At 46.1% G+C, this 11,906-nt stretch overlaps 1 protein-coding gene across 1 annotated transcript in view; it reads right to left on the bottom strand.

Moving 5' to 3' along the window:
- Positions 1–1,680: 1,680 nt before the first annotated feature.
- The window catches only part of RAD54L2 (RAD54 like 2), a 111,399-nt gene continuing 101,173 nt past the window's right edge, over positions 1,681–11,906 (bottom strand). Inside the window, 14 exon segments of the mRNA XM_030306900.1 lie at positions 1,681–1,894; positions 1,897–1,924; positions 1,926–1,964; positions 1,966–2,028; positions 2,030–2,073; positions 2,076–2,108; positions 2,111–2,137; positions 2,140–2,205; positions 2,208–2,852; positions 4,724–4,816; positions 7,027–7,116; positions 8,181–8,216; positions 8,219–8,379; positions 11,402–11,598. Coding sequence (XP_030162760.1) covers positions 1,860–1,894; positions 1,897–1,924; positions 1,926–1,964; positions 1,966–2,028; positions 2,030–2,073; positions 2,076–2,108; positions 2,111–2,137; positions 2,140–2,205; positions 2,208–2,852; positions 4,724–4,816; positions 7,027–7,116; positions 8,181–8,216; positions 8,219–8,379; positions 11,402–11,598 — 1,557 coding nt within the window. The 3' untranslated portion in view covers positions 1,681–1,859.

Below are 11,906 nucleotides of genomic sequence, written 5' to 3'. Positions count from 1 at the left end.
GGGGACCCATGAATAGATGGCAAAACTCTAAAGCCAGACAGGTTTGTTCTTCATAAAGAACTGCCTAGCAAAGTCTCAGTAGCAGGGGGAAAAGAGCCAATAGGAAGACAGCCAGTGTTTATGCTTAAAGACTAGTTACCCCCTCCTCTACCACTGGCAACAAGAAAGAGGAGACCCAGAATGACTGATGTATTCTTTTAAGACAAAAGCCAGACTTAAGGCTCCTACAGAGGAAGGGATGCTCTGTGTTCCTTCAAAGAGGATGGAGATAACAGACACCAGGCCACAATGATCATCTGTCAGGCTGGGGAGGCCAAGACATTTCCTAATAGGAAATCAGCAGTCTATTCTCTCAACCCAGCAGTCACCTATGCAGAGCTTCACTATTCAGCACAGAGAGCCTACCTTAAAGTCATCCCAGGAGGACACAGCTCCGAATTTGGGGTCACCGACTTCCCAATGGCAAACTCCATGATCCCAAGTTTCAATCTTTGTGGAATGAGTCTCACCTGCACTAACTATCCAGTCACAAGATTCACTGGTCTTCCTGAGAGGCCATTTCCCGAAAACATAGCTGTTTAGTGTAAACCTCGGTCAAGCCCAACTCTCTTTCCTTGGTCAATTCACCATCTACCTGGGACTTGTTTACCAGCAGCTATGGGATCTGGGAGATATTAACATTTCCCTTCCTATCTCCTACCCTCCTAAAATCTAACTACCCCCCCCCCAAGAAAAACAAGACACATGGAAAGTCCAAATAATAAATAATTGCCCATAAGAAATAAATTAACATGGAGCTTTCTAGCGGGGAAGGAAAGGAAAGGCCACAAGGATAGGCAGGTTGGGGGCTCAGGTCCATCCTTGTGAAGAAGGTCTTTTCTGGCCACAACTGCATGACCTCTTGCTCACACAACACAGTGTTCCCCGCCCCCCCCCCCGCTCCCAGCCTCTGCATACAATCTCACACCCTGTGAAGGGAAATCTGCTCAGAGACAGCCACTGGGGAAAGAGACAGAGATTGGTAATGCCCATTTTCTCTCATATTTCCCCCAAATTCTAAAATAAATGTGGCTCTGAAAACCAGGGACTTGGATTAGCTGGGCCTTCTCTTCACCCAACCAGAAGGAAACTTGTGGGTTCCATGGCTCTTTTCCTGGGCTCATCCCGATACTGATACTAATAGTTGCCATGAACCAACACACTCTGATTTCCATTTTAAAAAAGATAAATTCATTTTTTAGTTTCCCGCTTAGTGCCTCCCACCCTCCCCTCCCACCTCCACCCCTGCTCTGTTACATACAAGTACAAGTACACACACACACACACACACACACACACACACACACACACACACACACACCTGGTCTGCTTCTTCCCCCCCACCCCCAGAAAGACTCCACTTCATATGAAATCTCATTCTGTTCTCCCTGCCCACCCTCCTTCACTTACCCTCCTTCCCTCCCCTCCCCTCTCCAGGCCAAGCTAAGTCACCCAGTAAGGCAGCTCTCTTGGGAGAGAATGTTCCCAAAGACAGAAATGGGATGTGAGCTTCTATGCTCAGATGGCAAGCAAGCAAGCACACAGCATAAGCAAGGCAGGCAGGAAGAGAGGCAGGCTGCCCTGCCCCTTCATTCCTGTTTTGGGTCCCTGATTTCCCACTATTGCTGCCCTGTTGGATTATTTTGCCTCTTTTGTTACACAGCAACAGAGCCCTGCCACTACAGTCAACCACTTTTCTTTGCCCTCTTCCTTTCCCCTCCTGCCAAGTGCCCTATTCTCAGAAAGCCCAGATTGCTGCCTTTCAGCTTGGTGGGCAACCTGCTGGGGGGCCCCGAGTGAGGTGGAGAGGGGCTCCCCAGCTATTTCCCAGTGACCTCTATCACATCATCGTCCTATCCTCATCATCATTGGAGCTGAAGCCCACCCTCAGCAACCTCATGAGAGTCAAATGGAGGCACCTGGGAACCGGAGGAGGCCGCCAGCAGGGTAGCCTGCATGTGGGGACATGTAGCCTGGGTAGACAGACATAGCCCCGTGAAAGGTTGCTGGGTAAGACAGGGGAAGGAAAAGGCCAAACATCCTCGGCTCGGACAGGAGTGGCTGTGAGATGGGAGTGAATAGCTGGGTAGTATCCCTGAACAGACGGGTTGAGCATGAAGGGGGGGTTGCTGGCAGTGACTGAGGTAGCCGTGGAGGGAACTGACGGGGCCTTGCTGGCACCAGAGGGTCAGTAGTCACTGGAAACACCAGGCGGGCATCTGCCAGCAAATTGGACAGCTGGTAGTAGGAGGGGGTACTGCCCATAAACAAGGAGTTCTCCCCAGCCTGGGAGGTGAAGGGAGCGGTGAGGTTATGGTTTAAGGAGACAGGTGGCATGGCAAACCCGCCAGAAACTGGATACCCGTGTTCGTACGGCTGCACGGGGGCTGGCAGGTGGCCTTTCCTGGACCGCCGGCGGGCTGACTCTTGGGCAGCAGGTGGCGTGGCCATCTTTCGCTTATGGCCCCGTAAGTCCAACACTGGGTTCCTGTCACCACAGGGCTGGCCGGTCACCAAGAGGGAACTATTGAGGCAATGACCCCCATGTCGAGGCTCAGTCCCGAGAGCTGTCCCAGGAACAGCACTGCTGTCCACGAGTTGAGCCGGGGGGCCAGGCAGGGCGGCATTGGAATTTGGGGAGCTCTGTTGGGATTCCCTGGCGGCAGCCACATCTGCATACTGCTGGAGCTCACTGATGATCTCCGGGCTGTCTGGAGAGACGGGCCTGGCCAGCCCCTCGGGGTCGGGGGCTTTGGGTGATGAGGCACTGTGTCTGCCGTTGCTTGTGGATTCGAGAGAAGGCCCCTGGGAACCTGGGGATAAAATGTAGGTAATTGAGAACCAGAATGGCCAGGGAGAGAAGGGGAGTATAGGAAAAATTCCATTAAAAAAAACCCTTGTCCTGTGGTCCCCCAAATTCAAAGAGTTTGATATCCAACATCACCCAGTCAACTTTTCCAGTCACAAAGAAAGAAATCTCTTGATCTAGGAACAAGTCAATGATAAGACATATAACTTCTCTACACCCCAGGTCCCCAATCTGTGAAACTCGACCAAAGTGAATTCTAGGAGATAATGAATATGAAAAGCTAAGAGATCATTTCTGCAACAAGTTGGACTCTTCCAGGGGGCAGAGACAGCCAGTGACCAAGATGGGAGGGAAAAGGAAAATGAAGTTTAAAAAAAAGGTCCATCCTGGTTTAAAAACAAAACCCAATCCATGGCCATGAAAGACAACTGGGACAATTGGGGATATAGTCTAGATAGCAGGTACTATTATGGAGTTTTAAGCTTTTTAGTGTGATAATGGTGTTGTGGCTAGGAGGAGAATGTCCTTACTCTTAAGAGATGTGTGCTGAAGTACTTAAAGGTAAAATGACACGACATCTTCAGCACTATTTGCAAATAGTTCCAATAATAGGAAGGGAGAGACAGAAGAAAGTTTATGAGAACAGTAACAGTCATTGGACCTAGATGCAGGGTACATGGGTGCTCACCGTGCTGTTCTTTCAACTTGTCTGGAGGTATGGAAATTTCCATAATAAAAGCTGGAAGCAAGAGCAGTCTAGTGCTCATACTCCACAGAGGAAGGATAGATGAGAGGCACTCCTGTAGAGGGGAACTTGGACAGAGTTCCTAACACTGTTAATGTGCCACATACACACTCTTTGACTTGGCAATCACACTTCTAGGAATTCATCCTATAGACATACCCACATGACTATGAACCAGTACTGTAAGAGGGGAGTGAAACAATGTAAATGTCCAAGGACAGGGAACTCGGTAATGCGCTGTGTTATACCCATCTAACAGCATCCTGTGTACACCTTCAATAAGGCACATCTAAAGAAATGGTAAGGAACAAGTACTGAGATACACTAGTGAGTGAAAAAATAAACAGTATAGTATAGTAAGTTAGCATCTGTTTTAAAAATATAGAGGGGGAGCCTGGGTGGCTCAGCCAGTTGGGCGTCTGACTCTTGACTGTCAGCTTAGGTCATGATCTCACGGTTTGTGGGTTTGTCAGACTCTGCGCTGACAGTGTGGAGCCTGCTTGGGATTTCTTCTCTGCTCCTCCCCTGCTTGAGCTCGAGCTCTCCCTCTCTCTCCAAATAAATAATAAAGTTTAAAATAATAAATAAAAAATAAAAATACAGAGATGGGATGCCTGGGTGGCTCAGTTGGTTAAGTGTCCAACTTCGGCTTAGGTCATGATCTCATGGTTTGTGGGTTCGAGCCCTGCGTTGGGCTCTGTGCTGACAACTCAGGGCCTGGAGCCTGCTTTGGATTCTGTGTCTCCCTCTCTCTATCTCTGCTCCTCTCCCACTCACGCTCTGTCTCTCTCTCTCTCTCAAAAATAAATATCAAAAAAAAATTTTTTTTAAATACAGAGAAAAGTTACATATGTATACTTAACACACACACACACACACACACACACACACATTCCTGTACCAAGTATATGTATAATATATCTCTGAAGAAAGCAAATGAGAGTAACACCTTCAGAAAGGAGCAATAGATGGCTGGGAGTGTGGGGGGAGCAAAACTTACTTTTCACTTTACCCCTCTTAAACCTTTTGAATTGTGAACTATATACACATTATTCAAAAAATTAATTAATTACAAACCAAAACAAACAAACAAATGCCATGCAGGTCAATAGAAAGTAGAAGCCTTATACCTGAGGCAGCCATCCGACCATCTTCTGGGACCTTCGGTTTGCCAGTTGCTCGGACAGCAAAGATCCGCCCATCACTGGTGCGAATGTATGTCCCTAACAAAAAACAGGAGGAAGGCTGCTAGAAGCAGATACACAATCAGCCAACCCTGGGAACCCCAGGCCTAGGCATCGTGGGCTGGGAAACCAGCTATAAAATTAGGTCTTATGCCCTTTCTTGAGATCCCCTGAAATGACAAGTGGACCGATTGAACTGTGGACCCAGTATTACTCATTTACTCCATAAGACTGTGTGACTATGAGGCATTGTGGTAGACACTGAAGAACGTTAAGACAGAAAAGGGACCTGTCTCACAGGGGTCAACCTCTAGAGAAAGAGACAATGATACCAGAAAATATCAGGAAAGATGAAATGCAATGGAGAAAATAAACAGGATGCTGTGAAAGAGAGTAAGTTGGCTGCCTTGGTTCTGGATGAAGTACTCTGGCAGGAGTCCTCTTAATCTGGGAAGAAGGAGCCTCGTTGCCTCAACACCTTCTTCTACCTTGATAGGAATAATTTAAGACCAGCATTCTGTTCCCATAGGGCACAACCCTACCTTCTCTGTTTTTTGATATCAATCTCCTGGAAGGTCAGGGCTGCCTCTGGGCTAGAGATCAGCAAACTTTTTCTTAAAGGGCCAGCTGGTAAATATTTTTGCCTTTGTGGGCCAAAAGGTCTCTGTTACAACCACTCAACTCTCCTACTATAAATTGAAAACAGCTGGGGCATGGCTGTGCTCCAACATCTTTATTTAGGGACACTGAAATGTGAATTTCATATAATTTTTAGGTGTCACAAAACAGTATTCTTTTGATTTTTTTTTTTAGCCAATTAAAAATGTAAAACCCATGCTTAGTTCACAGTTACAGAATCCAAGCAGGTTGGATTTGGCCCATGGGCCATAGTTTGCTGACCCATGCTTTAGGCTAAGAAGAGTCTGGTAAGGAGGCTGGGTATAATCTTCTCTGTGGGTCATGTACTTCATGGCATCTTTTCCCTGAGCCTAAAAGGTACTTTGACCCAACAGAAGCTAGGGCAAAATCTCCTTGCTAAATAGCCTCAGGGAGCCTCGTAGTAAAGGTTGATATGAATGATAGGTTCAGAATGCATTCTGACAATGTCCAGTCCAGACTTCTCTTTCCAGTAATCTCATCTCCGTCTACAGTCTATAAGCAGGACAGAGGCAGTGGACTTTTTAAATTACCACACTCAAAATGTCTGTCATGCAACCCACAGATACTAATTTATCTACCCAATACATTTCCTAATTGAGACCTCCACCCCACTCTGACCAAGTGGGTAAGACAACATAGCAACATACATGTTAGCTAATAACCCATTCCACAGCTCTTTCCCTCCACTTTTGGTCTCCCTGTGTGCAGTGTAAGTGCCAGGCATTAAGCTGTTGTTTAACAAGGCATCCACTTCAAACGCATCTATCTCAAATAAGCCAATTGCACCTGTATGACAGCTACTAACTAAACAAGTAGATAAGGAACCAGACTGTGCCTACCCATGAAGTTCCCCTTTTAGAAAGCCCAGAGTAACCCAGAAAATTGAACCCTGAGTGACCCTGCTTTTCCTTTCCCATTCCCTAATTCCTGCTCTTACGTTTTAAATTTACCAATAAAGAGTAACCCACAAAACTCTAACCACCCCAACTCCTGGATCCTAATAGAAACCCAGGCCGTCTCTCCCTGTTTCTCTACCCATAAACTCATTGTGTGGCCCTGGGGTGCTGTGCACCTACCAGGACCTGTGAGTCATAAACTTTGTTTTTTCAAAGTCCACTGATGGTTGCTGCTGAGGTGCATCATGCAATCACAGTAAGAACCACAGGGCCAGTCCAGTCACCACACTGGCTCTGGGAAATGTCTGTGGGGGCTTGCCATGATTAGTACACCACCAGGTCGTACCCAGGCACTTCTAGCTGATAGCATCACTATCAACACACTGTGATTGATACAAAACATGGTGTCTATTCAAACTCAATTCAAGATTCTCCATAAAAACAAGGACAAAAATACAGGAATGGAGAGACCCTAACTCTCTTCTTTTAAGCCACTGACAGATCTCTTTTGGGCCCACCCCAACTCTGCTAAGCTCCTAGAAATGCTTCTTCTCATGCTTCCTCCACATGTGACATTCTTACATAGGACGATTCCTATCCTCCCTCTAGCTCAGGCCATATATATTTATTCTGCTTCCCAGTCCCACACTCTGAACCAAAAGTAGAGGATGGGCCCTGTGGTCGGGCTCTTACCTTTCGTCCCACGGATGATGTGAATGCTCTCACCAGCATTAATTCTCGCCTGTACATCTGTGGAGCTGTTGAGTCCAGGAATAACAATATCTAGTGAAGATACAGACCTCAGATTTAGATTACCTGACTGAGAAGGGAAGAAGATGCAAAGTCCGTGTTTACCCCTGTTCCTCAATGGCTTCCCTAAAGCCTCTCAGTGGAGCAGAGGTCTGAACCAAGGGAGGAGAAGCAAGCAGGGCCTCCTCTCACAGTTGCCTAGCAAAGAATACTGTGAGAATGAGAACCTTTTAAAAATCTGATCATCTTTCTGATCAATTTCCCTTGATTAATTAAAAATTCATAGTTTAGTCTGGAAAAAGTCCTAGTTCAAATGATTATTTCTATATTTGTTTGTTGTCCTCCTCTCTAAGCCATCTGAATCCATCTGCTCCACATCACTTTAGGCTCCAAAAGTGGCCTCGTCCTCTTCCTTGCTGGCATTACTCCACACCTAACTAAAGAATAAAACGATGTTTGAGAATCAGCAGAAGTAGGATTATAAGGGGCTCGCTTTTTGTCTTTAGTCATTTCACAATTTTTTATAATGGACACATATTATTTTCATACTCAAAATCTAAGGTATTTTTACTCAAATTTATGTACCATGAATATTTCTAGGTAATAAGATGAAAACAGCTCCATGAAATGCTTTCCTTCCCAAAGAACCACTGCAGAGAGAGACGGGCTGCCAGCCTCCTACCACTGGCCCACCATGCTCAATTCACATCAAACTCACAAAGAAAGAACAAGTGACATTCGGTATTCTAATTAATTAGGGAAGTTGACAGTTATACCCAGCTGACCCTACAGTCAAGGCAGGACTCAACACATTCACACCTCTCATACCAACTCTGGTTTCCCGTGAAATTTCCACAATCTCTACAGTGTCTATCCTACTATCACATTTAAGAAAACCCAGTTCCATGTTAGAATTCTTAGATATTCCATTAGAATGCAAATTCCTCAAGATCAGGGACTATCTTCTCTATTTTTACCCACAGTGCCAGTGTAGTAAGGCCTAGAATATAAAAGGTGTTTAATAAATACCTCCTGAATGAACAAAGTAAGTTTAAAAGGGATAGGCAGCCCTGGAAGAGGACCTAGGAGTTCCCAACCTGTTGTGGTGACCACCTTCTGCACAAGGACCCCCCGCGCTGTAGGTAGTTGATCGGGAAGTTCATGGCTGGATTTGTGCTGGAGGCAGAGCTTACACTGCCTCCCAGTGGGACATGCCGGGGCATCATGGGGATGGGGGTGGACTGCACAGGACGAACACTGGCCACAGGCTTCTCATCACTCTTCAGTGTTGGCTGCCTGTGAGAGAAAGACAAACACACTAAGAGACTTTAGCAGAACAGCCCTTACCTTTCTGCAAAGGCTGCAGAGTTTCTCCAGATTCCCCCATTCTACAGTACCCCCATTCTCAGCTGCTACTGAGAAGAACCAGAAAAACCTGCAGAGTATGGCCAATTCAAAAGGAGACTAGAAGCAGGACTGAGACAGAGTGGCAATGAGACATACAGCCTCTCAGAGTCAAAGAAGAATCAGATGTCAGCAGAATAATATCTTTTTGGAGATCTGAGGTGACATTTGCTCCTCTAGAATTTGGACTGTCTACATACATTAGGGATTAGTCCTTGGAGGGAAGTTAGGAAAAGGTAAAGATGCAATAAGGGAGAAGAAATTCTTCAGAACACAGTGCATGCCAAGTTGAAGGCAAAGGGGTGTAATTTTCCCCACTCACCCAGGAAAAGGCCATGTAATGCCACATGTTCAGGTGATCTTGAGAGAGCACATGTTCAACATCAACCATCTTTATTCTCTGGAACCTCTAGTTTCAATAAGTAATGCAGACACCTCTCTCCTCCACATTACACTTCAATTGGGCTCCTCCTGGGGCCAATGTCCAAAGTACTCCTCTAGTCATGACCACTACAAAGCAGCGGCAGCCAAAACGCTGTTCACAGAACCCGGGTCTCTGAATGGCACACAGCCCATGGCCAGCTGAGCACCGCTGTGCATCTTATGCCAGCATGCCAAATGTTACCCGATGGTCAATGATGCACTCCTCATTCTTCACTTTCCTTTCAAATGAATGTTGGTACCTTGAGAAAACTACTCCTGATTTAAGATTTTTGAAATTAAGACCCTGTCTCTAAGCTTTCTGAAATTTGTGCCTTTGGTCTTCAGTCTTGGGGGGAAGACCTCCTTGGACTGGTATATTCTTTCTTACCTGACCGAAGAACATTGCTCTGAGGTTGCTACAGGCAATTTTGGGTAGCCCTCTGGGCCCTGTGGACTCCTGTATTCCTAGATAGGCCATAGAGCACAATAAGCTCTATGTCTCATTTCCTATGCTCTATGTCTGAGTCTCATTTCCTCAGTCTGCCCAGGGTAGCTTTGCAGGAGCTAGCAGGGCTAGCAGCCCTGGTCAGATGCCAGTGGGAGTCTTCCTAGAATTCAAAGTCTGATCAGGGTAAAAGTCAGGGTAACAGGAATCTAGCCTAAGCTCCCTACTCTGCAGGGGTTGAAGCAAGGAAATTGGGCAGAAAGCCCTCCTCACATATACCCAGACAGGCGGAAGAATCAACAGGATCATGGTATGGCTCATCAAGTGCTGTGAGAGGCTAGTGCCTCCCACAGAACAGAGATGGGCCACAACAAGCCCACAGCCCAGCCCATTTGTCACATCTTCCCCCAACATGGCTTTTTTCTCACTGGGTTCAGGCTTACTCCATTCCTGTTGCTTCATGGGGAAGCCCCAGAAAAGAGAAAAAAACAGGTGGAGGACAAGAAAGGAGAACATTCCCAGACAATAGTATCTTGGAAAGTGACACAGAAATAAAGTCTGAAGGCTTTGAAAGAGAATAACATTTTTCTTGAAAGCATCTTGTACATAAAAAGTAGCAAATTTGGAGCACCTGGGTGGCTCACTCAGTTAGCCTTCTGACTTTGGCTCAGGTAACGATCTCACGGTTCATGAGTTCAAGCCCCGCCTCAGGCTCTGTGCTGACAGCTCAGAACCTAGAGCTGCTTTGGATTCTGTGTCTTCCTCTCCCTGCCCCTCCCCTGCTCATGCTCTGTCTCTCTCTCAAAAATAAACATTAAAAAAAAAAAAAGAGTAGCAAATTTACTCACCAAAATTAGTCTTAAGTAAAATTTACATGGTTTCATTTCCCTTAGAACCTCATTTGTCAAGTTTTTTTTTAACACATAATCTTCATAGGAAAAAGTTTTAGGGGCACCTGGGTGGCTCAGTCCATTAAGCGTCTGACTTCACCTCAGGTCATAATCTCAAGGTTCGTGAGTTCAAGCCCCGCGTTGGGCTCTGTGCTGACAGCTCAGAGCCTGGAGCCTGCTTCTTATTCTGTGTCTCCCTCTCTCTCTCTCTGCCCTTCCCCACTTGTGCTCTGTCTCTCAAAAATAAATAAAGGTAAAAAAACTTTTTAAAAAAGGATAATAAAACAAAAATTTTTTTAATGCAAACCACTCAATCAGGCAGTCAATCTGGTAAGGCCTATGAAGTACTTTGCCTTAAAATGAAAAAAATTAAGCATAGATAATGTTTTGTAATTTCTTACAAAGGAGCTCTTTGCTTAGCAACTAGCTTCTATCATGTTCATACTTTGGAAGCTGTTCTCAAGAAAAAGATTTTTTTCTCAGAATTGTGGCACAGCCACACAATGAAAATCCCATTAAGAGCAGCAGAATTCCTTGACTGCAATCCAAGACCCGCAAAAGACCTGGCCTTCACCCTTGAACTTCACTGCTTAAGCAAGATGTAGGACCAAGGCGCTACAGATATGAAGGCAGCTGTGTGGGAGGGATGGGCCTCTGTGTCTTGGGAAGCTGCACCTCTCCAGGAGTCTAGAAGGACTCTTCTGAGTCACAAAGCCAGTAGGTCACTCTTTCAGCCAGAGCCACTTAAAACACCAGGGCTGCTGAACTGCTTTGGAACCTCATCCAAGAGCAGAACCTGTCGGTTCACAACAACCAGCAAACAAGTTATAGGCTCTCCCTTTGTTTAAAACAGAACCAGTCAGGGCTCAACCTGGGTGGCTCAATTGGTTGAGCGACCAACTTCGGTTCAGGTCATGATCTCATGGTTTGTGAGTTTGAGCCCCGTGTCGGGCTCTGTGCTGACAGCTCAGATCCTGGAGCCTGCTTCTGATTCTGTGTCTCCCTCTCTCTCTGCCCCTCCCCCACTCATGCTGTCTCTCTCTGTCTCAGAAATAAACATAAAAAAATTTTTTTTTTTAATTTTTTAAAAACAGAACCAGTCAAAAGGTTTGGGCCTGGCCCAGCAGCAGGCCTTCCTCCCCTTTCAGTGACTCACCAGTTTCTCTGACTGAAAGCAGGGATGCTGGTCAGGTTCTGGTCGCTTGCAGGGTAATACTGCGCATACGACGGGCGGGTATAGGGGACGGATGTGCGCTTGTCTTCCTCATAGCTTTTCTTTGCTGCTTTTTTCTCAGCCTTGGTCAGCTTGTGATCCTTTCGGTTAAGGAGCAGTGACTCATGCTCAAAAGGCTCCTGGGGACACAGGAGGACATTGATTTAATTATCAGTCTGTGCCAACACAACTGATAGACAATGAGGCTTACTCTGAACTGAGAAAGGGGTGGCTATCTCCAGCACTCGCAAAGAGCCTGCTTACAGACACATAAGCAGGTTTACTGTCTTTTTGTCAAGAGTATAAACTCACAACTTTAACCCCAGCCCACCTTTAGACAGCCCAAATCTGCCTTCTATATCAAAAGGATGGGAGAGGGGCACCTGGGTAGCTCAGTCCATTAAGCATCCAACTCTTAATCTCGGCTCAAGTCATGATCTCATGGTTT

The sequence above is a fragment of the Lynx canadensis genome, chromosome A2 (assembly GCF_007474595.2).
Source record: "Lynx canadensis isolate LIC74 chromosome A2, mLynCan4.pri.v2, whole genome shotgun sequence".
Lineage (NCBI taxonomy): Eukaryota > Metazoa > Chordata > Mammalia > Carnivora > Felidae > Lynx > Lynx canadensis.
The sequence above is the reverse complement of the archived record's forward strand: the minus strand, read 5'-3'. Positions and strand labels throughout refer to the sequence as shown.